The sequence below is a fragment of the Synchiropus splendidus genome, chromosome 12 (assembly GCF_027744825.2).
Source record: "Synchiropus splendidus isolate RoL2022-P1 chromosome 12, RoL_Sspl_1.0, whole genome shotgun sequence".
In the NCBI taxonomy this organism is placed as follows: domain Eukaryota; kingdom Metazoa; phylum Chordata; class Actinopteri; order Syngnathiformes; family Callionymidae; genus Synchiropus; species Synchiropus splendidus.
The window spans coordinates 12,262,943-12,290,000 of NC_071345.1; the positions used below are offsets into that span (position 1 = coordinate 12,262,943).

General features: G+C 42.2%; 1 protein-coding gene and 3 non-coding genes across 4 annotated transcripts in view; all 4 read left to right on the top strand.

Moving 5' to 3' along the window:
• The window catches only part of ephb6 (eph receptor B6), a 50,347-nt gene that overhangs the window by 6,954 nt on the left and 16,335 nt on the right, over nucleotides 1–27,058 (top strand). Inside the window, exons 2-5 of the mRNA XM_053880170.1 lie at nucleotides 10,655–10,719; nucleotides 17,887–18,159; nucleotides 20,623–20,792; nucleotides 20,872–21,167. Of these exons, the coding sequence (XP_053736145.1) occupies nucleotides 10,655–10,719; nucleotides 17,887–18,159; nucleotides 20,623–20,792; nucleotides 20,872–21,167 (804 nt within the window). The remainder of the gene's footprint in view (nucleotides 1–10,654; nucleotides 10,720–17,886; nucleotides 18,160–20,622; nucleotides 20,793–20,871; nucleotides 21,168–27,058) is intronic.
• Nucleotides 25,835–25,914, top strand: trnar-ccu (transfer RNA arginine (anticodon CCU)). Its single transcript has one exon. It is a non-coding gene; the product is annotated as a tRNA-Arg (tRNA).
• Nucleotides 25,911–25,982, top strand: trnam-cau (transfer RNA methionine (anticodon CAU)). The gene has a single exon. It is a non-coding gene; the product is annotated as a tRNA-Met (tRNA).
• On the top strand, nucleotides 26,401–26,473 carry trnar-ccu (transfer RNA arginine (anticodon CCU)). The gene has a single exon. It is a non-coding gene; the product is annotated as a tRNA-Arg (tRNA).

Here is a 27,058-nt window from a genome sequence, read left to right on the forward strand (position 1 = left end):
TACAAAAGTATTTTACACTATTGTCCTAAGACATCAACAACAATTTCTGACTGGAGAAGTGTCAATATTAAAGTGAATATATGCCTGGATATTGAGCTGAACATTGAGGTGGAATACATAACTTTATACACGAGACATGACTCTTATCCAAATGGTTAAATGTGTTATTATTCATTTATTCTAAAATGTTTTAAACATTCCACACTATTCCACACTGTACTGATCTGTGCTACTGCAATCTTCACGTAACTCTGTGATCACATTTTGGTGTGGAAAGAGATTAAACCATTATCCTCTTCCATGTGCACCTGCTAATGACTTCCACTCTCATGTCTTTCTTTTCTTGGGTCTAGATGAGTAATTTGGATTAACAGCCTGTAGGAAAACTCATATGGGAAAAATCTATTTTGCAGAAGCCTCCTCTCCCCAATGAAAATGTCCAAACTGACCCTCTGCTGGGATCAATAAACCCTCTGGATCACTCCTCGTGGCTGTAGAAGAGGTTAGGGATATTTTCCGGGATATTTTGTGACGGAGTTTAAACATCTTGAAGTCGTGGTCTACATTGAGAGATGTATAATAGATGTCTAGATTTCCCTGCTCATCTCTGTTCCCATCCTCACATAGGACCCCATAATCGCAGGGTGTCCCTCCTTATCCGAGGTACCAGCTGTTCCTCTACCTTACCCTGACAAAGATCTCACCTGAGCAGTTTTGAGGTCACATGGCTGAATATTTCAAAAGTTGAAAAAGAAACTTCTGGACCAGCTACTGCATGTTCAGAGAGGCACTTGCTTTGTCATCATCTGCTGTAACCACCGTGTCTTCACGGAATGTCTGGTCTTTGATGCTAGTTGTTTCCAGGAAACAGAAGAAAGAAGTTTCGCTTCTGCCGTGTCACTCTTGCTGTGGTTGTTTGGTGAAAGGCCTTGTGCTTGAATGTCTGCCGTGGGCGGAAGCATCAGTGTGAGAAGGACCGAGTGGACAAATGATAAAATGCATGCAGACACTTGTGGAATTTTCTTTGTCTGTAATGCACCTGAGCTGTGACTCTTTCCTTTTGTGTCACCCGGGTTCTGCCGAGGCATATTACACGACCAGACACCGGTCGCTCTTGAGTCCGTGCTATTAACACTGTCAGAGCTTTGCTGAGAGCGTGTAGGTGGGACCCTCGATTGCCTGGAAAGAGTGTGCTAGAGTGGCGTACAATGGCCATAAAAGGGCCGCGACACGTACTACACTTAACAATGAGTGTGTCACCACATGCTCTGGTGCGCAGAGAGTAGCACAGCGCTGGAAGAAATGCGAATGCAGAAGCAGAAGAGCATTTACACCCACACCGAAGAGTGAACGATTCAATTTGAAGAGCACAAACACCATCCTCTCATCCATCTCTTGGTCCTTGTTTTGTAATCATGGCTTTTTATTCCGGTGTCTGACGCTTTTGCTCTGCCTCCGACTGTCACAGCGCTTCCAGAACAAACGGCAGGTCGGACATCAATAATGCAGCAGGGCCTTGTTCGACGTACAGAGTTGCCTTCTATGCTGTCACTTTTTGGATGAATAATACACACAAGGGGATGAGAGGGACACAGTGGAGAAAAAGGAAGCCGGGAGTAGAAGAATGCAGCGAGCAAAAGCGACATGCTTTAATGCAGCACTCAGGCCCAGATTGTGGACTCAGCACTTCTGCAAACTGTCAGGAACTAACTTTGAGTCTCTCAGATGTCTGATGGACCAATGCTGGAGACGCTTCGTGGCCTGACGGGAAGTCAGAATAATGGAGCTTTTACCCTGAGCTCATGTCCGTCTCTTCTGTTCAACTTTGTCACACACTCACTCCAGCCCTGATCTATGAAAAGGTGTGTGTGACACAGCACTCAACGCCGATATAAGAATGTCGCGCTGAATTATTCAGCGTGCTAATGTCACGCGACGAGACACGCATGAAGCTCTACAAGGCTTGTTGTTCCCTTCTGCTCCCTGGGAAAGAATCAGAATGTGACGACCTGTGGTCCCGGGGCCCCGCCACTCCAGGCTAAACAGTCTCAAGATAAATATTAATGCCAAAACAGCTATCCATCTATTATTCATGCGTAACTGTGCCCTGAAGCAGAGGGTTAATTGAATTTGGAACGACACGAGACTGAAATAGGACGGTGGTTAATGTACGCGAGGCGTGCGCCGAACTCCCTCTTGACTTTACTAATAAAGTGAGACGATCCTTGACAGAATACATGCTGGGAGGTTAAAGGTATAAGATGAATAAATACTTTAAATCCACTGTTCTTGGAGCTTCAGGAACATTTAAGGGACATAAAGAATTTATTGTTCCTGCTGCTGTGGTTCACACTAAATTTGTCTCAAAGTTTTCTTTTATGTCTGTGCATTTTGAGACAAGAAGACAGTTGTCTACTCGCCGCATCAAGAGTATGACTTTTGTTGGCTGGTTGTTAACCCTCTCTCCCTGGACATGGACTGTTTGTTCCTCTTCCCTCTGGCAGGAGGCTACGGTCCATCCAGAGCAGAATCTCCCGTCACAGAAACAGCTTCTTCCCCTCGGCCGTCAGACTGTTGAATTCATGAACAGCCTTTGTTGTTTATTTTATTTTATTTTATTTTTTATTTTATTTTATTTTATTTTATTTTTAAAAACACTGTCTAGCTCTCCTGGAATCTTTGTCACAGATCAATTTCTGAGTTCTACTGAAAATACCTGATATTTACTTTATTATATTACATTATATTATTGTGTTATATTTATTATATTAAATTTATTTACCATTTATTTAAGCAGTAGCGTTCGAGAGTGATCTAAAAGCTGCATGTCTCAGGAGCATGGGTTTACTGCCTGATGCATGCCATCCTTGCAATACACTGAGTCATGGATTACCAGTCAAACCTGTCAGATAAGTACTCAGTAGTAGCCCAGCATACATGTCCACCTTAAAGTCCATACAGTGGACAGATGAGTGAGTGGGCACATGCCGATGTTTGTCCTCCAGCTGCTGTAACAAGCAGTCAATAATTGATCAAACATGATGGATTCTTGTCAAAGTAGCAGGCAGAAAATTCATACATTTTTAAATCAAACTTCTTTCTGTCGACTGCCCCATGTTTATCTTTGCAATGAACTGCTGTCACTTTCTTATTTGTTATTATTCCATGAAACATGAAACATACAACGACTATCTTTTGGGGTGTCAAACTGAACCCCACGTTAGGCCCCAAATGATGTTGAGTCTTTAGCTGGCACTGGAAAATTTGAATATGTGATAAAGCATTTGTGTGAGTTTCTCGTCTGAGTGGCGAAAATAGGAGCATTGTGATCTTCATGAGTCGTGGTATTGTAAAGCGTTGGAGGTGAGCTGGTTTTTGATGCATTGAGGATTAGTGTTGAATTCCCTTTTTGCCAAATAAGTGTATTGAAGCTCCTGTGAACCCCATGAAATGACGGAGTGGGCTGTATTTGACAGACGACCGTGAGTTAGATTCAATGAAATAAACAAAAAGCATAAATTCAGCTATTGTTTTTGCCGCACAATGGTGATCTAAACATTTCAAACTAAAAGTAAATAAATAGATGCAGCTGGATAAACTTTGTGGTACACGAGTTTGTTCTTGGACAAATAGGTGATACTTGCATGAACTCAAGGGACTAAATCCCTTTTATAGTGAAAGAAGCACTATGATATACTAAAGTGGCTTCACTGGGCATTAAACACAACCAGGACAGCCATGGGTCAAACTTCAAAAAGAAAACTCAAAAACTTTAGTGTTCACCCAGGAGGGGTTTAGATTAGATTAGATGGTTTAAAATGTTTTTTTTTTCTTGCTCATGACTCAGAAATGCCTTAGATTGACCAGTTTGAAATGAATCTATCACTTTCAATTCCTAAAATGCTTTCATTTTACTGGTATTATTTGCATTTATATCAAGTTTTATCTGAAAGATTTGATGTTTAAATAATGCATATAATACATAATACTATTTTTCTTGCTCATAAAACATAACTGGAAAGGTATCACCAACATAAAGGCAGCAGTCGTCACAGCAGATTTATGTGGTCCAGTGTGTGAGGGACCTTATCCTGATCGGCCAACAAGCTGTCCAGACATACGCCGCTCCGAAAACTGTTTATACTGATGCTTACGGCAGCATATAATCCGTCTCTGTCACGGTCCCTTTGTGTTTTTATTTAGCTGTTCTTTCCACTTGTAAATCCCTCTTTACTTATGTTGGAAAAGCCATGTAAAGCAACACAAGTTTGTCTGTGAATACAAACGTAGGGGTAGGGGCGTGAAGAACAATAATAAAACATTGGAGGGAGATGATGGAGGGCCGGCAGATTTGCTGGAGTCTCCATCTGTGAGCATAATCCTTAAAAATCTGTTTCTCTCTGCGCGGAGAGGAGGGGTGAGATTTACGCCAGAAGCCTCGAATGCTGATTCTTATTGTGCTTTTTCGTTTCTTTATCTCCTTTACCTTTATTGACATTTGTACGAGTGTGTGTTTCAATTATTGTTTATTATCAAAATTAATGAATATCATTAAAGCAAGAAGCAGAGAGTAATTCTGATGAAATATTAATACACTGTACAGTTCAGTAGTAAGTGCAATGCATGGTTATTGGTCATCAGAAACAGAATCAGCTTTATTGCCATGGTCAGGGAGGGTCCCACCAACTAGGAAAGTGCTTTGGACGTGCAAACATGAACAAAAACATAATAATAATAATAGAAATAGAATAATAAAAGAAAATAAACAATAATAATAGAGGTAACAATGCAGCAAAGCTTTACTTCTAGACTGTAAGGTTACTGGAGGTGATGTGTGGTTTGGATGTTGAAAAGTAAAACAATAGACATTGAGTCATCCTGTCACCATGGAGAAAGAATGAGGAAAAAGGGAGTTTCAACGCAGCTGGGATCAGAATGCAGATGGTCGTTTCGTTGGCTGCGAGGGTTCTTGGTACTAGATCTAATGTTGCTCATGCAACATAGCCATGAAGTTTAGAGGTCTTAAGACCTATTGAAATATTTCCTTTAACTTGATGTATTGATGTATAGCATCTACCGACTGTATGATGAACATTTCAAACACAAAAACATCTGAACATAAATAACATGAAAAATGGAAGCCTTTGTGAATATATTTGTTTTCAAATTGTTTAACTGACTTTATGAAATAATAATAATAATAATAATAATAATAATAATAATAATAATAATAATAATAATAATAATAATAATATGTTATTCAAAATAAAAGCACATGTTTAGTTTCTTCTTCATGTATAGATATTTTAATAATGAATCAGATTTTAGCCTGAATATTCCTTATGGTTATATTAATATGGATTTACTTTTAAAATTCACATCGTTTTGTTCACAATTGACAGGTCATTGTGTGGAATATTAAGGCTTTTTTTTTGTTAGAGCAGATGGCATATGATATTTTTGTAGCATATGACAGTGTCCCCCATACCTTGTTGTACATGTTCCAGTAGTCAGGGCTACCACTCCTGTTGGTGTCCCAGTCGTGCTGGCATTGCTTGCCATAGGTCAGACCAAGACCATCGAGGACTGAAAGAGCAAGAATAGATTGATAGATCGATAAACAGACAGACAGACAGACAGACAGACAGACAGATAGATAGATACATAGATAGATACATAGATAGACAGACAGACAGACAGACAGACAGATAGATAGATACATAGATAGATACATAGATAGATAGACAGACAGACAGACAGACAGACAGACAGACAGATAGATAGACAGATAGATTTATGATGGCGATGTACTTCAAGTATACATATATTTTTGTTGCCAACCGTCTCTTAAACTTTAACATTGAGTTAAAGATGAACAGGTCTGAAGAAATATTGAGCAGTGATCCGCCTAATTGACTTCCTCTTGTCAGCGGTCATAATGTCATGCGATGGCCTGGCACGCCGCCATATCGTCCACAGCCGCGTGACCCTGACTAGCCAGGCCCAGGCAGTGGAGGAGAGAATGTGATGCTTGCCTAACTGCAGCTGTGGAAGGCAGCACTGCACCAATTAATGAGATGACGTGGCAGTTGATGAAATAAGGCGCTTGAGTGTTTTCGTCCATCAGCTTAATCTGTGCACGCGTCCAAATGTGAAGTTTGATGTTGTTCCAGTCGGCAGCTGCTGAGCAGAGTACAGACAGTGCCAGGGTGAAGGGAGCGGCGGCAGCCACAGTTATGGAATACTAATGGGAGATTGAAGGGCTCCTGCAGCTGGGCGTGTGGGAAGCAGCACTGTGTCAGCAGCCGCTCTGAAGTCCCTTCGGCTGTGCGTCTGAGTGTGAGAGGCACTTGGGAGAGCGCTCCAAAAAGTCTACCAGCGAGTTATATGCTGCTCGCTGCTGCAGATTTGTGACCTGTCTGCGTGTCTGTCAGCAGTTCACCTCTCCAGTCAACATGTCATTTACTGCAAAACCAGGAGGGAGGAATGACTCATAACTAAACATAAATCTGGCTGTTGAACCCAAACCTGTCAGAAATATTTCAAGAGATCATTCACGTTATCATAGACATAGTTCACTGATGGCAATGTCATGGCTTGTCTAGGATGTGGACCCCAGTAGCAGGATTGGTGCAGGTTTACAAATTTTACAATTACAATTTACAATTTTACAATTTATTAATATAAATAATATAAACACTAAGACGAACAGGAACTGTAAACCAAGGGCGTCCATCGCTAAATGCAGAGCGATGAAACACGAACAGGGGCTGGAAGAAACCTGAAACAGAAAAGACTAAGGGGGACAACAGAAGACGCACTCGAGGAATAACTATAACGCAGGGAAACAGAAAAAGTGAGTCTAATAATAACACTCACAGGCACAACAGCAGCAAGAAGTAAATGAAGGTGGAGGAATGAGAGGAGGCGGCTACGAAAAGACGTCAAGCACGCACAGAATTTAGAACAACAGGGAAACGAGAGAAGAGAGGATTGAAGGAGTTTTGCTGTGAGGACACGAAGCAACCATCTGGCGACACGAGCTGGGACGGAGGTGTTGAAATGATGGGAGGTTGATTCGCAAATGAATCCCAGCCGTGGCGCTTGGGAAGCTGGAAACAAAGAAGGAAACGGAAACAAAGAGGCAACAACAAAATAAAAGCACGAGCGAAAACATGGAACATGACAGGCAAAGTCCACACAAAAGAGTCAGAGGAAACGTCTAGGAGCCACTTGTCTGACCGGGCCTCACGTGTTGGACGGATGTTTATTCATGAGTATTTTGAGAAATTATAAAATTATTAGAAATTATGATAATATTCCTTATAAAGACATCAACAAATAAAACAAATCTTTATACAATGCATTTATAATTCAGAAAAAGCTTTGCAGAAGAGATTAAAATCAAATAAAAATAGTAATAATATTATCATCATTTTATACATGTAATACATCATGATAATAATTGATTATTTAAACCTACTGTAAACTATATATTGCAATATTATATATATTTATTTATATACTTGCATAAATGTCACAATACAGAGTTTCAGCTGGAGAGCAGCGCAGCTCGGTTGAATAAAAGCTTGACGCACGCATCCTGCCTGCTCTGGTGGTGGACAGGCACTTCTCGTGGGAAGACAACACAACACGCCTCCCACGCTAATAAGGAGCTCGTCCTCCTCCGTCTCCGCTTCTGATTCTACTTGACAAGTAACTTGAGCCCAGTAGAGACAGAGCATGACGGTTCTTCGACACAGAGCTGACAGCAGTGTGGTGCGTTCAGGATTCATCGCACATACAAACAAGTTGTGTCCCATTATAGTTCAATCAGGGACGCTTCATTTACACATCAAATACGAGACAAATTCAAGGATTGGATGGCGACACGAGGTGCCATGTGTTGCTAGCTTGCTTCAAACATCAACATCCTATGATGTTATTTGTTATTAAAATTAGAATATTTATCTGACAGTCTTGTGTTAAACACAAGAAAAAAATGACTGCAGTAAGAAGCATAGAAGTGTAAATACGACACCAGCGAGACGTATGAAATTTGGATGCGTTTATATTGAAATGATCTGGTGTCTGGATTTTCATTTTTGCAATATTTAACTATCAAGTGCAACATGATGAGTCCTCACAATGAGATTATGAGATTTTAGCGGCCAACAAACTCTTGTGCTGACCCAAGTTACTTTTCAAAGTTGGGGTGTATTTGACCTTTGGTCTCCCCAGGTCAGCATGTAGCATTTCCTGAGCAGCACACCAGTGTGTGTGCGTGTGTGTGCACCACCTCCCAAGATGAGTTATGGGCAGTGACAGAAGCTCTCAGCTGGATGCCACCATGATTGTATTGCACAGAGCAGAAAATCAAAGAGGAAACCTGGAATTGTTCGACGGACTGTAGACCAGCAGCTTCCTGCTCGCTGATATTTAGAAGACAGATGAAGTGTAAAATGTGTTTTAAAAGATTTTTATGCCACAAACTAGGTGTTTATCAATCAACCTTGAAAGCATCTGTGACAGGAACATTTGTTGTTGAACTGTTGTGGAGGTGGAACCACACACACTGTGTTTTGTCAGTTTTTGTTTGGGGTTAAATTGTGTATGTGATGCAGCGAGAACAATGGCGAGTGTTTGTAGCTTCATGGCGCTGAAGAGCTGCAGACTTTGTGTTGGTAACATCAACATATGTTGCAGATTGTTGCAAGGATTTTTGTTTCCTGGAGAAGCCAGTCAAGGCGGGGAACAGTTGGGCCGCCTAGTCTATGACCTTGGCTAAGAGTCGTTTCTGCACCAGCTGTGTGTCAGACAGGCCTTTCATCCGCACGGGCTGTGGATAAATTTGAAATAGTTGAAGCACACACACCACAGAGATATCAGCCATAAGCACAAGTTTAATGTATGGAGAAAACATATATTCTCTCAAGCCACATTCAAACAGCAACTTGTGATTAAATTCATTCAGATTACTTTCATCATGGGGTCAACTGAGTCCTTAGCAGTTGACTACACATATTAGAAACATGTGCCGCTGGCCGCTGTCTCATGCCATGTTTTTTAATGCAGTGTGACTTATGCTAAAAGCTCAATCTCGCTGAGCAAAGATGCTCGCTCACCTACGCTAGCGCAGTACACAGAATTCCTATCTTCTGTAGTAGTCAGATCAATGTTGTTTTTAGAGCATTACAGCGCCTACTGCTGGCCAGGTATATGTACGACACTGCTGGTCATTTCTTATGGAAACGTTCCCATTTTTAGGGAACACTTTTTGAAGCACTTCAGCCCCCGAGACTGGGATTTCAACCCCTGACGCTGAATTTTCCCCTTGTTTTTTTCAATACAGTGGTACCTCGGTTCTCGACCACAATCCGTTCCAGAAGGCCGTTCGAGATGTGAATTGTTCGAAATCTGAATCGATTTTTCCCATTACAATGAATGGAAAAAGAAATAGTGCGTTCCAAGCCTTAAAATAGTCTTTTGTAGGAGTGAATGTAGAGTGTCTGCTGCAGGTGCGCTGTTCCTCTATGTGTGTGGCCGCTGCATGTGGGAGGGGTTGCCGAGTGAGTGACGTCTCTCCAGAAGGGAAGAGGTGCCCGGTGCATGTCCAGCTCTGAATGTGCGCTTCTGTGCAGTTTGGCTGTGACAAAGTCATAAACCAAGTAACGCTCTGTCCCAGACTCACCTCATCCCTGTCCCAGCTCCAGCCCACAACAGGACATCAAACCCTGGAGTGAGCGCTCCAGCCTCGGAGGTGTGGAGAGCGAGCACCTGTGACACTCTACCACGGTCCAGTGTGGAGACAGGAAAGGTTTTACACCTCAATATGAAGAAAAAACAGTCAGTAAATGTAGCTAACAGGACACGTCTGCATACAGAGGCTGCGTTATACACAATAACAAAGCGCCTCGTGGGTCAGCTGATCGGTCCGCGCACGTTATGTTTTTTTCCGACTTTTTTCGGGGGCATTCGAGTTCTGGATTTTCGTTCGAAATCAGAAGCAAAAAAATCTTGACATTTTTGGTCGGACTCTGATTTGTTTGAATTCCGGGACATTCGAAAACTGAGGTACCACTGTATATGTGCCACTTGTAACACCAGCGCTTCCTCACCCTCAGTCAAGGAGGGCTACGCCTTTAAAGAGGAAGTTAAGGATGTAAGCTCTGCTATTATCCTCGCCACCCCATGCTGAGAAAAGCTCCTGGGAAGAACCTGAGAAAGCGAGTGCCTCTCTGTGGATGCAGCCTGTCAGGCGCAAGGGGGGCACACTTTCTTATGACTCTCATAATGCACTGTAACAGTTGAAAATCCTCTAAAGAACAAAGGTTCAAGTCATACTTCCCAACTCCTGATTAAAAATGGTCAAGAAAAAGGCCACTTTCAAAAGTTTTCTTTTGAAAGCTAATGCTGAATAGAATTTAGATTCACATGGCAGTACAAGTGAAGTGGAACTGCCTTGAGTTTTTTTTTTTTTTCATTTCTTACACCAATCGTTCACAGAATCTCAGAGCAGTGAAGATCTCTTTGTTACAAATCTGTCACTTCACACTCTCTGTTTTAACAGTTGAGTGCTGGTTTAAGATGCAATCTGTGCAATGTCACTGTGTTTCTATTAAAGCGTCTCCGTCTCTGCTTTTGTTCCTGACAGTGATGCTGCTGGACACAACAGAGTCTACCTCAGAGCTGGGCTGGACCACCTATCCGGACACAGGGGTGAGTCAGAGGGCCGCTGGGAACCATCCACTTGGACTGATCCAATGATGTCAGAAGGGTCAAATGTTGCTGCTGGTGGACTTATTTTAGTTCTAGAACAAGCCGTCTCAAGGAGTCAAGAGTGCAGCAGTAAATGTGTGGATAAAAAACATTTTAATGTAAACCTTTCATATATTTCATTTTTTTAATTTACGCTTGTTTCTTTGCTACTCACCTAAATAGAAGCCTTGAGCTTCAAGGATATACACTCTCTCAGGATGACCTGCTTTTGCAGAAGAGGTGAGGGTCTTTAACCTGACATTAATAGGACAGTGTTTTGACAAGTGGGTCCGGCTGAAGGAGCGTTCACCTTGCCTGTAAGACAACCACGAGGACTTCATTCTCTCCCCTCTCATATATCCTCCTCCGTGACCTCATAACCACAGTGAATGAGCCATAGATCTTCTTTTCCTGATCTGCTTTTTAATCAAGGTTCTCGCTCCGCTTTGGGCTCAGTGTGTGTGTGCTGGCTTACGGCGGAGAGAGAGGGGAGATTTTGTCCACTGTTTCTGCGACGTTAAATATCTCCCTGACTGCTGCGGCTCGACGTGGCTTCTGGGCTGTGTTATTTGGGGTGAACACTGGAGGTTAATGTTTGACATGGTTGGTTCATGGTTGCAGTTGAGGTCAATGCTGCTCTAGTTAACATCTTAGTCAGGGGGTGGAAGTGAGTGCGCTGGCGAGGTGGGGGGTTCCTGGGTGTGTAGTTGCGTGACTGCACAAGGGTCAGCGCCTGGGTCAGTTCGAATCATTCAACTGTGAGTGATTGTGGCTCAGTTCTAATATGGCTCATAATTACACGCATTCATCGTGTTGCTGGGCGCCCTCAAATGATCAAACCATGTCTGAGGGTGCGTGCGCCGGCGGCTGTTTTCCTCTTCTGTTAGACCAAAATAAGTAACAAAACAACAACAAATTTGTTTTTTTTATTATAATTTTAATTATTAAAATATAAATTATAATTCAAAGCATATATTAAGCTTATCTATAAAACATACCTATTATTATTTTGATTTTTTGGACTATTTAGTTTAAATAACATATATAGTTGTTCATTGCAGCCCCCTTATTGCAACAAATTAGAATATAATAATAATAATAATAAGAAGAAGAAGAAGAAGAAGAAGAAGAAGACGAATTAGTTTTTATTCTTCGTGTTTTTATTATCAGCAATAGTTTCTGCTGAATGTGTCCATCTCGTGTGGCATGTGACATGAACAACATGCACTCGCTCGCTCTATATTTGTCTTCTTTTCAGAGCCTGCAGGTCATGGAGATACAATTGTGTCATTCTGGTAAAAGCTTTGGACAGTCAGACACATTAGCTAAAAAAAGATCTTGTCAGTGAGTAGATGAATCTGTAGCATGAGAGTATTAGGAGCCACCCTTCAAGCAAAACTCATTAATTGTTAAAATATTCCGAGTCCTGGCAGATCATCGGATTAAACAGCCGACGCATCACGTGGATGTTGTTTAACTCTGTTGCAATAGGGCTTTCGTACCTTCATGATTTGGCTTGATGTTACGTCTCCATTTTTACGGTCTGATATATGCGATGCCGTATTACATTGGTAGGAAGATGTAGAGGTTGGAACTGCCAGGCAGAAGGTGGAGAGGAAGGCCAAAGAGGAGATATATGGAGGTGGTGAAGGAGGACATGAGGTTTGTAGGTTTGAGAAAAGAGGAAGCAGAGGACAGGGAGAGATGGAGGAAGATGATCCGCCGAAGCCTAAAGAAAAAGATGCGATGCCGCATCTTAAAGCAATGGCGACTAAAAGTTCCAAAAATGGCCTCTTATGTGTTTTTTCCAGGATTTTAAGAGTCACCCATGTAAGGCTGCGATCACATTTGTATTTTCTGTGTATTGAAAAGCGCTGACCTTTAAACAGCAAGTGCCTCGCTTTCACATGCTGGCAACCTCTGGTGTGGAGACAGGCGCGCTGCACTGGCTTATCTCACCTTACATTAAACCTCAGCTCCAGTGGTGACCGCTATCACACCCACTTTGGCCTCGGGTGCCCACTTATAATTGTTCGTGATGTGGGTTTAATGAAGGCCTTGTGCATGTCAGCAGCTGGTGAACCATGAAGGCAGTCGCTAATCACAGCCTGTGTGTGTGTGAGTGAGCCAGTGGTGCATTATTTGCATGAGTTTTTTTCTTCTTCTTCTTGATGCTCCCGAGATGAGAAGTGGTTCTGAGATGGAGATCTGCTTATTTGACCTGCGGCATCAAGCAGAGAGAAAGAGCAAGAGAGGGCGGAGTGAAAGAAAGGAGCGCGTGTGTGCTCGTGCGTTTTAACCCTTTCTTACGTTTTTTCTTTACATCCAAGCTTCTCTTCATAGCTGCGGGGGCCATGAATATTCCTACGTTTTTCTTCGCTGCTGCCCCCTGTTCTTTCTTATTTCATCGACTGTAAAGTCTCAGTCAGTCTTTTATTCCTTTTTAACTTTGACCTGCATTGGCCACGACCACAAGCAGAAGACTGTTCTTAATTCATACAAAAATATGAATATTTTAGACAAGATTAGAATGTACATTATGGATATAAGGCATGACTGATGGATAATTTAAACTTGAATAATGTTTATCCTTGAATAACGGTTCTGTCTTATTGATGTCTGAGCTCATCTTTATTCCACATTTGTTATCAATTAAAAATAAAATTTGAGCGCATGAATATATCTTAATAAATTATTTATTTTTCTAAAAGTTGCTTTTGCTTTTCTAAAAATTGAAATGGCGCACGTGTCATCCGAGAAAGAAACAACTCAATCTCAACTGCTCTACTATGGTGGCCTCCAATAGGACAAAATATGAGTCTCATACTTGACAGATTCATGAGCTTCATAAATCGGTTTGAGAAAGGTCTAGAGTTGCTTCAATTTTCAGCACCTTCAACTGTGCATTGTGACCTCAGTGTCAGGATGGAACAGTGCCAGTTTAGTCGCCGCAGAAGACACACAGCACTCCTGTGAGGAAACACGGAATTCAGTTTTGAAAAGTATATTATTGTTTTGATGTATGGAGGATGAAGACTGAGTTCGACTTTGAGATCACATGGACAAAGCCCTTGATTTACCAGTCCGTCTGTGGCGCTATGTCACCTGTGGGGTCACAGGTTTGATAAACGGTTGGAATTAGCTACCTCTGCTCCAAGTCTGGAGTTGGTGAGAGGCTTGGGATCCAGAAAAGAGTTGACTAGCTGTCTACTGTTGAGGCGGTCCAGCCTGACTAGGTGGAGGCCCCAGGGCAGACCCAGCAGATATCATTACTTAAAGCAGGATTTATAGACCGCTTTATCTCCCTCCTATTCTAATTTTATTTTGTTTTATAGTGGGGCAGAATTTCTGGCTTCTGGCATTGTGTGTATTTTTAAAGGCTGCACATGAATATGTCTGGAGGCACGTGTGCGTGTATGTTTCCATGTTTGTGTCGGAGCGCAGCCCTCCCTGTCCTCTGTCACTGGAGAGATGGCGTGGCTCTCTTGGATTTCAGTTTAAATTAAATCAAAAGACGAGTCGCCTATTTTTTTCCTCTTTGCGTCGCTTCATCCGTTCCTCCTCCCCAATCTGCCCCGATTTCCTTTTTTTTTTTCTCTCTCTCTGTCTTTATAAAGGGCGGGTAAGCAAGATGAGGAGGAGTGGGGAACAGAGTGGAGGGGAGTTGTGCTTTGTGGAGTGGATGGGGAGTGGGGTCTGGAAACAAATGGATGTTGTGTGTTGTTTTTGTCTCACAAAGGTGCAGGTCCTAACTGCACGCGATGATGCCTCACACAGACACCATCTGCTCTGTGTACCTGGAAGTTGCTTTGAGGCTGCACCAACCCCCTCTGGTGCAGGTCGCCCAACTAGGGCACTGGATGTTTCTGATCTCGGCAGTGAGCTTCTTGATACTGCTTGAGCTTTGTGCTTTAATATACATGTGTGTGATGGTCTACAAGAACATGGAGGGGTTTGCAAGGACAATATACACTGAATGGCGAGACAGTTAGCGCACAATAGCTTGTTCATTTTGTTAACTATAGTTTAGTCTGACTTACTGTTGTCAAAGCTGATTCCAATTACCGTAATGTCTGGACTAAAGGACGCTACTTTTTCCCGCGGTCTAAAACCTGTGGCGACACGGCTAACATATCGATTTGTGCTAAAGAGCGTCATATTCAGAATCAAAATATTGAACTTCTCCGCATCAAACCAATGAAACCACAGGCGTTTTACTGACCTTAAAGCACTCAAAATGCAGTGTTTTCGCCCGAGTGCCCGCAGCTCCACCAACAGAGCCGTTCTCCTGGGGGACCGGAGACGAGAAGCAGCAGCTGAGACCTGAGAAGATCTAGTTTCCTTTTTAAATTTAGTGGGCACGACTAATATTGCGGTGCGCTCTATAGTCCAGAATTTACAGTAGGTTATTATTGCACGTGAATTAAAGCATGTTAATAGAGATGGACTTGAAGAGGACCACATACCTGTTGCTTTGGTAACTTGTGTTATTTTTACTTTCAAATTGGATGATACGAATCACCTTCTTTAAAAAGATAGACAATAAGAATTTGATTTTTTTCAAAGTCAGAAACATGCAACGTCTTTTCCCCCGTACTTTGAAGTGGACTCCAGACCCTCAAACACTGTTTAGAGCCACCAACAGGCCGCTTAGACTGTGGGAGGAAACCAGAGTGTTGACATAAGAGCTTTTAAAAAGGTTCCCCAACACAATTTAATTCATTCATAACTGAGACTTTTTATTTATTCTTATTTATTTTTGGGAGCAAGAAGAAAATGTGAATGGCATTTCTGCTATATTGAAGGAAATACAATATATATATATTTTCAGCCTTGATAAGCATTGATCGCTCTGCTTCTTTAGACCTTATTTTTTTTCAAGGTTTATGCGACAAAGACAGCTCTAACTTTCCTCTGTTGCCACAGCACTTGCTTTCTTGTTAAGGGATGTGCATCTCTGGCATTGTTGGTCATTGTGTGGCTGTCTTGTCACCATTTTCTCCATAGAAAACTTGTCTTTTTATTGCGCCTGTTTCTCCACAAATTATCTCATTGGTGAACACCAGTTTGGATGACTGCATGTAGCAGAATGATCCACAACTTTTATTTTATCTCCCTCGCTCTGAAAGGGAGTGAATCATGGGCTGCTCGAGAGGCACAATCCTCTCACTCCATTACTCCAGCGGACTGTGTTTACTCACTGATCTCATAATAATTCCAATAGTGTGGCGGAAATGTGACTGCACTCTCCTATATTGGGGGACATGGAGGTTTCTACCCCTGTTGGGCAGTGACTCAGACACGAGCAGATGCATTAGCATGCACAAACACATGAGCATCCTGAACGTGATGGAGCGTCGGCAGCCGTTGTCCTGTGGCTATTGTTAGACAGTGAACAGTGACGTGACGTCCTTCACACAGCGCGGTGCAACACTGCAAAGAGACTTTTATCATGTTTAAAAAAGCTCATGTCTCCTCAGGCTTGTCAGGGATTACTGAAGTGACATGGTGGCTTAATTTCACCGCTGAAACGATCTTTTAAAAATACTAAACAGTGCCATGAATCTTACTCATGCTGCGATGACAAACACCATGAAACACCGGCTGTATACAAGGATGACAGCAGATGACAGTGACGAGTCATACATCAAGGCAGCATTTGATCTTGAGTCTAAAAAGCCGAAGAACGCTTTGTTTTTCTGGTCTCCGAGGGATCACAAGAAGACAAACTGATGCAACATCAAAAGAAGCAGTAAACAACTCTGTGAAAATAGAACATGCGCAAACCAAAATCTTTTAATTCCGCTTGGCAGCAGATGTCTGCATGAAAGCTTATAAGGTCATAACTTTGGATCCCTGTTTGTTTGTGTGTTTTAGGAGTGCAAATGTTGATAAATGTTGTCAACGAAACCATCTGCTAATGGTAGTGACCTAGCTACAGGCAACAGAGAGCAGGTGCAGTAGCATTAGTGACAAATAGGAGTGAAAGTTGTGCCCTTGCTTTTGTGCATGTTTCCTTTCTTTGCTCTAAATCATTCCTCAACTTCAGAGAAAACTCCATGTGTGTAGCTCACGGCACCTGTTTAGCTCACACATTACATTTTTGAGGAGGTATAATGTGATTATAGTATAGTATGTATCATGGAACATATCATTGTTATTGTTCTGGCTGCTTTTTTTTCAGTGGAAATGAATGTGCACGCGATGTTAAACGCCATACTACTCACATGCACATACCAATACTTTTGTTGCATTGTCGTCTTTGGAGTTGCCAACTAAACACAGTGTTCACAAAAAAAGGAAATCTGAAATTCTTTATGCATGTAATGAAATAAAACATGCCAAATAGGAAACAGCAAATATTTATCCATATAAAAGTACATTTTGGAATTTGACTTACTGAAGTTAAGTTAGAAAACATTGTCTATTGGTGGGTATTTCTCCAGCTGCTCTCCTACTTTATATAATGATGACATCCCTTCTGAGGAAGTAATTTTAGTGTTTAATTTTTAATAATGCTTTTAAGAATTCTCTTTACTTTTACTGCAAATGTGGCTTCATTAGAGCAAAAAGGAGGATCTGAGGTAACAACGTCAGAATCCGACTTGGTGGAGAAGCAGCCTGGAGGTTTTGAAATTATTGATCAGATCCAACGTCATGTGGAACAACTATGAACTTGTTGCAACTGGAAACTTCTTCATTTAGTGATAGCTGAGAAGTATTTGTTGTCATGTTATGTCATCGATGATGAGAAGCGCTGTAAAGATAAACCTGTTGAAAGCGTCACCTGAGTGTGATGCGTGTTAACAGGTCAACAAGTGTGAAGTTTGCTTCGTGCTCACTGTATATTTGAATTACTTTTATTTATTATTCTACCTGAATCTGTTCCGTTATTTAACCCCCTCTACTTTGTGAAACATCCTCCTTTAATGTTGATGTTTTTGTGAGAAATTGTGGGTCTCATGACTAATATTTATTTGTAATTTTAACTCTTTAAATGCAACTGTCGTGTTAAATATCAGAAGCCCAAAGCTGCCTCTACTCAAGTATTGACAACGTGTTTATATTTTGGCTGATCTAAAGTTGTGTTGGAATGGTACATTGATCCCATTTTTTTCTCTCTGTCAGTGGGATGAGGTGAGTGTGCTGGACGACCGAGGGAAGCTCATCCGGACCTTCGAGGTGTGCAACGTCAACCAGAACCCTCGGCTTCAGGACAACTGGTTGGCAACGCCTTTCCTGCTCCGCCACTCTGCTCCGCGGGTCTTCATCACCATGAGATTCTCTGTGCGCGACTGCGCCAGCCTGCGCTCACCCTCACCCACCTGTAAAGAGACGCTCACACTCTACTACAAGCAAGCGGATTCCCAGAGGGAGCTGCAGAGGACATGGACGGCTGAGGTGAGACTCGGGGTCGATGACTAATGAAATGAGATCAGGAGCTGCCAAAAGTATCATCACTGTTATAGGTTTTTCAGGCTAATGTGAAGGGCTGGCAGTGTGATACACCCTTCTGAGATGACAAAGTGCACAGCTAGCTCAATAGTATTAGTTTGATCGTAAGTGTTTATCTGTGTGACGTGGTGTTATTAACTTAAGGCCGTGATATTGGGGGGGAATCTGTGCTCTCTAGTTACTGGTGATATTGTTCTTCATAAAGGCCTTGATCACTTTCTTCAATTCTTCACAGTATTACACGTTTCATCCCACAAAGTTGGGCACATGCTCTTACTTATATAAATGTCTGTCATTATTTCATTTAGTAAATGATCACTTCTGCTCAATTCCATTAAGTTCTAATGTGGTCGTAAAAGGGCAGAGAACTTAATGGCAGACGTTCATGCTGCATTTTGCAGGCGTTCACGCGCAACTGACATGAACATACTGTGATGGAGATATTCTATTTCCTCTGGCGAGTCGCTGGCGTTTCCCCTTGAATTGTGGTGATGTGTTCTGTCACAATCAGCCACTCTTTATTTATACGCCACTTTTTCCTACATATAGTCACAGTCCCTTACAGAGTGGAAGAGCAGAGGGAGTGTAAAGTGTGGTGACATGTATTGCACACACAAATGAACGGACTTACGCCAACATGAACCGGAACTGAGAGAAAATTCACTTTGAGTTGAAGCTTTTTCCTTGATGGAACTGAAGACTTTGCAGTGATTTGCAATTCAGATTACCAAGTGGGTATTGAGCGTCATCTTTAAAAGGTTCCTGGTGTCAAGAGGTGTTTTAATTTATTGAATTTAACCATTCACCTCTAGAAAAGTCTGTAAGGCGATCACATAGTTACATCATATATTCCTGCACCTCATCGAGCTCAGGTGAAACATCACTGTCTTCCTGTCATTTGGCTTTGCACAGCTCCATGGAGTGGTGTATTGGAACAATGTTGCTGTTAACTGATTTATCACCGTGAATTCAATGGATTATTTGGGCATTTTCGCGGCGTAGCCTCCGGCCAAGCGTCTCGCTGCAGATAATTAAGCAGCTATTAGCTTGCGACGTCTCATCATGTTATAACAAATCATCTCATGGCGTCGTGACACAGAGGTTTTGTGTAATTACCCGTAAGACTGACAGCAGCATAAAACTGAAGGCAAATGTATTTAACACAACACATCGATGTGAGTCGGCTTCAAAATGTCTCATGTAGACTGAACAGCATCATGCTGAGTCACAGTGGAAGAGGCAGTGTCAAGAGCAACAGAGCAAGGGTGTCCAACTCAGTCACACACAGGACCAAACATTCAAACACAGACCAATAGGAATGCTCCCTTCGGATGTGTAATTCTTTCTATATTTCATCAGACCTTCAGGACATTCTAATACTTTGATGTCATCTGAGGTCTGTGGGCAGGTTTAGCAAGACGGCCATTGTGTGAGTGTTGTCTGTCTATGTGTGTCCTATCACCCCAGATCTAAGGGAGGCTTCGACCCGTTATAGGAAGGAGTGGTAGAACAGGATGTTGGCAAAGTTTTTTCTCTTTAGACTCTCCATAGACAGCAGAGAGCTTAAGAAGAACATAAAGTGCAACTGACATTCAGTATTTAAAGTTGCATGGGTGGAAGCGGTGAGATATGTTCACGCTAATATGTGTTTAAGTCCCCAGCTGTGCTTGTTACCGAAGGAATACATCAGTGTGAATCCGCAACACAACATGCCCAACAATATTTGACATGGAAACTTGTAAGTTTGGCAGAATGGGAATTGAAACAGCACGGAAAGGTTTTGAATTTTCTTCGTAGCAGAGTTAGGAGCAGATTAGGCACGGGAGTATTTGACAGCTTACATTTGTAAATATGGTAATTGGCGCAGAACAAACCTTTAAAGATTCATACGAGACTTTCACCACTCATATATAGTGAGCTGCGAGCGATGACGCTGCTTTCATTAAGCCTTAAAGTTGCTTTAAGTGCAGCTGTGTTAGCGTAACAAGTTCATTCTCATCACTTCGTCCTGCCGTGACTAAAGAAATTCTCCCTCAGAGTGGAGATCAAAGTTGAATTGTATTAGCGGTCTGCCTCAGTTTGACGTGTCTGAAAATTCCCCAGACAAAGGCCACCCATGAGTGGACTTCAAGTCCCCCTGCCAGCAGGAAGTGAAATATAACTGACTCAAATATTTTGGAAATTCTTTTTTCTTTTTTTTTTATTTAACTGCCATTTTTCTACTCGCTAACATAGTGTATGTCATCTAAGTTTGATTTAAACCATTGAAAAATGTGTCACGGTAGGCTATGTTTTTATGGTGGGCTAGATGTGGTTTGCGAACCCTGACTTTCACAAGCGTGTCTTAAGTCTTTCTACAAAACAGGAAGTAGAGAAAGGCCCTCTCATTCTGTCTGTTGTTGGTTTCAGCCATCAAGTGGGGACAAGGAGACCCGAGAGGGCTGGGTCAAGATTGACACCATAGCTGCAGACAAGAGTTTCTCTAAAGTGGAACCCAGTTCCCCTCACCAGTACCAACCCAACCGCTACAGCAGAATCAACATCAAGACCCGCAGCTTTGCTCCTCTCACCCGCAATGGGTAAAACGTCATTCTGATATCTCGTGTCATCTCTCCCACAACGGTCTAACCTCTCACTCCACTTAACCCTTTAACACAGATTTGTCCTCGCCATCGTCGACAGTGGAGCCTGTGTTTCCCTTATGGGGGTCTCCATCTTTTACCGCCGCTGTCCCGCTACAAGCCAGCACTTGGCATCCTACCCTCCGACTCCCTCGGGGGCAGAGCCGACTGCTCTGGTGCCAGTGAATGGGATCTGCGTCCCCCACAGTAAGGCTCAAGGAGGAACGGTTCCTCGCATGCATTGCAATGCCGAAGGCGAGTGGATGGTCCCAGTGGGAGGTTGTGTCTGTGATGACGGCTACGAACCAAATGTTAACGGATCAGTGTGTCTGGGTAAGTCTGTTCAAAGCTTTTGTTTTCCTTTGCCTCAGTCATGTATCCTTTAACTGGCCATTCTCTTAACGAAAAATTCCTTACATCACATCAAAAGATATTATTTGGCTCCATGTTTAGGGGTCATATCAGAACTCCTTTTGATACCATTTTGTCCCAGTCTGTTGCACAAAAGAGAACCATTTTCCATCCCCTTCCATCTGGGCATGGACCCCTCTGGTCTGCCTGGTTCAGAACCATCTATGCATTGTGTTTGGCTGCCATCTGCCAATTTGTAGAGCGGTTTTGGGCTTGTTCTATCGTAGCTGTCTGTAGTAATTGACTGCATTTTTCACCTTCCATGTCCATGCTCTTTCAAATCTTAACTCCTGTTTTGCAAGCATCACTTCTGCGCTTGCCCTATGCCCAATGTACAGCTCAGAACAGCCAGCCAATCTCCACTTGGATCAATTGTTGAATCAAAAACTGCTCTCCACTTCTGTATTCGAGGTGCGGACCAAGGCTGGTAGATGTCAGCAGGGTCGGCTCAGGCTGAGAAATTGTTCAGCCATTGGGATTTTACTGTGGTGTAAATGAGGCGAGGAAGAGTTGTCTCAACCAAAGATGGCAGAGAGAGTTTAGGGTCAGAAATCACCCGAAATTGGGGGAAAGCTTTTACACTTCTTAAACTGGTTGTAAGGAATGATGCTCAGACGGACAGGAAGGGAAATACACAGGGAAAGGAGGGGGGGGGAGGGAGGAAGAGAGCTATAGCGGGAGGGCTGTGACACATTTAGGTCATGCCGATGTAATGGCCACTCGTCTGTGAACAAGTGACAGGAACCGCAGGGGTAGCGTGGGGGAGTGGAGGGAGACCAGGCAGAGATGCAGGGAGAGATAGGAGGCTGCTAATGCTGAGTTAATGATGAGGAGTCTTACAGACCAACCAGGGTCGGGGAGTTTCTTAAAAGATGATCGTGAACTTGTAAAGAATTGTTGGAAAGTTCATCTACTCAGCCAAAAAAAATCTTTCTTTCAAAAGGCCTTTTTATTTTTCCCATAAACTTTAATGGAATGCTTTCATATTACAGCATAGGGACATTACTTTTTTCATTCTTTTAATTGTATGCTGCACTTTTAGTTGGACTGAGTTGGCTGAAGTTTACACTTACTTTCTCAGTGTCTGGCTTGTTTTGCTTTATTCTTCTGTTCTCCTGTCACAAATCATTGTACTGTTGCTATGCAGTGTAATAGTCATGTTTGTGATTTTTGAGTGGCAAGTAAAGAATATTCTCTGTGCTAGACCAAACTCAACATGCAGCTTGTTTATCAACTCCACTTTTAAAGTTAATCGTCATGTCAGTTGTAATAGTAAAAGCCGAGTTAGATGCATCAAACTCACTTAAAACTGTTCTGTGTAAAACTGACCGAAATAAAACAAATGCTTATCTATGTTTTTTAGTAAATGTGTAATGTGTAAGTGTTGTCAGAAGTAATGCTATACATACACTCAACCTGATAAATAAATTAATTATATTTTTTGATATTATCTTCCATTTTATTTTCTATATTAAATCAATATACTTTCTATTGTGATTCTCTATGATGCCAATGATGAAGGCAGTGTTGTATACAAGTCTAAAGAGAAGAATTGATTCAATGGAGTCAATCCAAGTAAATCTAATCTCGCATGAAAGTTCTCACTACAATGACGTCTGATTCATGGACAACATGAGTTGTTCATTGCATGGTATGAATATTGCCTCGAGTGCATGACTGTTCGACAAGTAAACAGGCTGACGTCAGAGCCACAAAGCTGTCGTCCAACTATGTAGAAGTGACCAAACAGTCTGGTCAGATTCTTAACTCAAATGATTCTGTGGCCTTAATGTAGCCAGACACTCCGGGATTACTTGATCAAAACCCACCAGGAATGTCACCATAATTACTTCCTCGCATGTGAATGAGGGGCCCCTCCAACAACCTTTAGCACAATTAATGCCCCAATCTTGTTAACTCAGCTGTAAAATGTCTTCATGCTCTTTTGCTTCCCATCAGCAGTTGTTTGTCTGCAATTGATTGATATTCAGTGACAATTGAAGCTGCTGCGCCACAGTGAAGACCCTCCATGAAGGATCTGACGCCCGCCATGCGGCGTTCTTGCTCCAACCGCCATTTAATAGCTCAGTGGCCGATGATGTGTTCTCACATCGATACATTGTTGTCGTCGCGGGCTCCCTGGGCGGGACGAGGAGAGAGGCAGATGGTTGGCTGATGATGCGTTTGTGTTTACGATGGTGTCGCGATGCCTGTTCCCATCAGGCTGGAGAGTCATAGACTCATAGAGTCCCAGACAAATTATCAGTCTTTGTAAGGTGATTTTTTTCAAGTTTCCTTGTGTGTTTTTGGTAGTTATTTGTCAAGTTGTAGCTGTTGAATAGTTATGCTTTATTATAAATATTTAATGTTATACCATTGGTCGATGCATGTGATGGAATGCTGGATCCAGGCAAGTCTCAGACGCCGCCTTCAATGGCTTTTCTCGATATGGAGGAGTTCCACTCTCAACTTCTCCTTTATGTCTGCTGCCTAGTCAGTTAGAGAGAGTCCAGAAACCTTGAAAACTAAGTTTCTATGAGTTCTAAGTTGACTGGTTGGTAAGTACTTGGTGAAACTGCTGCCTACATAATGACCTCACTAGTACTTTTTGTCATTCATTTGTTGACACTTGCCTTGTCAGGGTTTACAGTTAAGATAGGTGCTTTAACAACGACCGTCACCATCATCACAACGTCCCCTGTAAAAGAAACATTTACAACATCACTGTGAATGAGCCTCAAAAACAGTGTTTGTGTTCTGTAAATTATTATTGATAATGTGAGAAATAAACTCAAAAATAAACAGCAAAAAATCAATTTTGTTGATCAGTCCATTGCTCGACATTCTGTAACAACAACTTAAAACAATAATCTATGATTCACAACTCAGCATCGGCTGCCTCGAATGATAATGTACTGTATTTGAATAGCAGCTTGTGAAGGACTCCATGTACAATGTTCGTGGTTGTGTAAATGCTCCTGGTCTGTTGGAGAGTTGAAGCCAACAGGAAGAAGAAAATGTTTTGCGCCCCCCAACTCTCCACCGCCTCTGTAAATAGTATCATTTGTCTATAAAATTCTTATAAGTACACCACTGCATAACATTGTATCCTTGTTAACATAAATGAAAAGAAAAAAGAAAGAAATATAGATCAACTTCCAATAAAGAATAATTGTATTTAACGTTGTTTTTGTCTGTAATGGAAAAGACTTTAAGTCACTATTTGAGAGGGACTGTCCTAATCCAGTGAAGGGTGAAGCCAGGTTTACAATCCAATTGGCTCATGGACTGCAGTTATAAATAAAATAACTTTTTTAAAACAAGACCTTCCTCTGTCTTGGTTCGTCTTCTCCCGAGACATTTTCTCCGTTGGCTCCACTTCAACATCTCTGTGATGCAAACTAAACCCACTTAATCAGGAAGTTAACAGAGCCATCACAGCCCACTTCCTCTTGGTTTCACGCATCGCTTAGCGCGAAAGTTGGCGCGGACGTGAGCCACTCTGTCCTCATTTGTTAGAGTTTGATTAAATTTCTGTCTCTCAGTGGGTTTTTCTTATTCAACTTAATCACTTCCTAAATGATTTTTAATATCCATCTGTGAGAGATGCATGAAGCATGAAGGTTCTTTCCTCATTATTACCTTTTGAATCAATCAAAACAAGACGTGGTCATTTATCAACTGGAATTTACCGATGTACGTAATGTATCCTTTTGCAACACATAGTTGCCATGCTAACCACAGACATCCTTCACCTTGATTCACCCGTGGCTCTTCATGAATGAATTAAATATTCATCTGTTCCTTTAGTTCACAGTTGGATTAAATGTCTACCTGTAAATCAAAAAGGAAAATAATATATTTATATCGCAAGATTGATTCCCTTGCATGTGAAATGTGAATTCCAAGTCTTCCACAGATGTTTTCCAGGCTCCTTGAAATGTGCCAGGATATCATGGCTATTAATACGTTTTAGTTATTCAATCATATCAGTAGTATAATATACAGTAAACGTAAATTGTTCACAATATTGTTTATTAATGAACCAAATGAAGCATATAATCTCATAGTTAACTTCGTCAGTTGTCATGTTCACTTTTGAAAATGCTCAAGAAAATGAACTGGACATTTTATTCATTTTTCCTTTCATGTAATTGAAACATTTCATATTGTTAGCAATGTGTTGGGGCCCAAGACAAACGCTTTCTTAGGGAGGTTTTCCACTCCTAAATGAATGAAGGGATTAACCGCTGCGCTGAAGAATCCGCTGGTGGTTTGAAGATGTTCTGCTTCATGGTTGGTTGTTTCCTTGCCTGATTTAATATTTAACTCACTGTACATCCAGAAGACAACTGGCAGAGCCCTGGGCTAAACATTATTCTGTGGGGAATGTCTACGCTCCACTGTGCATCATTTCCATATGACTGTTCCTATTTTAAGTTCAACGCAACACTTAAGTTCCCTTTGTAAAAGTGGGTGCAAGTGCAAGCTTGGCTCCCTGTTGTGGACCAAAATGCCTTGAATGGTTCTGTCCAATAGTACTACTCACTCAGCACATCACTACATCAACACGGGTTTCAACACACGAAGCCCCAGTGGCCCAATGGATAAGGCACTGGCCTCCTAAGCCAGGGATTGTGGGTTCGAGTCCCATCTGGGTTAGATAGCAGAGTGGCGCAGCGGAAGCGTGCTGGGCCCATAACCCAGAGGTCGATGGATCGAAACCATCCTCTGCTACGACTGTTTTTTCCTACATTCTGACAGTGAGCACGGTTTCATGTCGGAAAACTGAATTGTTATGTTAGTCTGCCTGAGGTGAGACTTTTAAAATGCGTGTACTGCAAACAGTGTTGTCCAACAATGGAAGTAAACAAACTGCTCCTCTGACGTGACGACAGTCTGATAACATTATATACAACTGAGAACCTTAAGCATGCTGACCATGATCACAGCTCCATGGCAGCGCTCAACCATCGCTCTGATGCACTGATTCTGGACCTCCAAAGTTACGTCACTGCCTGACTGACAAGACAATAGTCTGAAACACCCCACCCCCAACACCTCCTCCCCCTACCAAGCAACTAGTTTTTGTTGTTCACCTTGTCTTTGTCAAATGCCACAGACCTTTTCAAAACCCAGTGAAAAGAGAGTCCAGGCCCCAGTGGCCTAATGGATAAGGCACTGGCCTCCTAAGCCAGGGATTGTGGGTTCGAGTCCCATCTGGGGTGGATAGCAGAGTGGCGCAGCGGAAGCGTGCTGGGCCCATAACCCAGAGGTCGGTGGATCGAAACCATCCTCTGCTATGATTTTGTTTTCCTACATTCTGACTGTGTCATTTGATAAAGTTTTTTTGCCCTAACATATCCTTTGTCAAATGTTCAAAACCCAGTGAGAGGCCTCCTTCCCAACCTCAGTGGCATAAGAATGTGCCCGGCCTGCATGGTCAAGACTTCTGAAATGACATTAGCATTACAGAAGTTACTGTTCGGATTTGCTCATATATATATATATATATATACACCCATGATGACTGTACTTCATGAATGTAGGAAAATGTAAGCATAGCAGAGGATGGTTTCGATCCATCAACCTCTGGGTTATGGGCCCAGCACGCTTCCGCTGCGCCACTCTGCCATACACCCCAGATGGGACTCGAACCCACAATCCCTGGCTTAGGAGGCCAGTGCCTTATTCATTAGGCCTCTGGGGATTTTCCTGGAGCTGTGCTGTGTCCCAAACCAGAGAATGGTTCTGAGCCATCATATTTGTCTTCACATCTTTGTATTTGACCTTTGCAATTATTTGTTTATAAC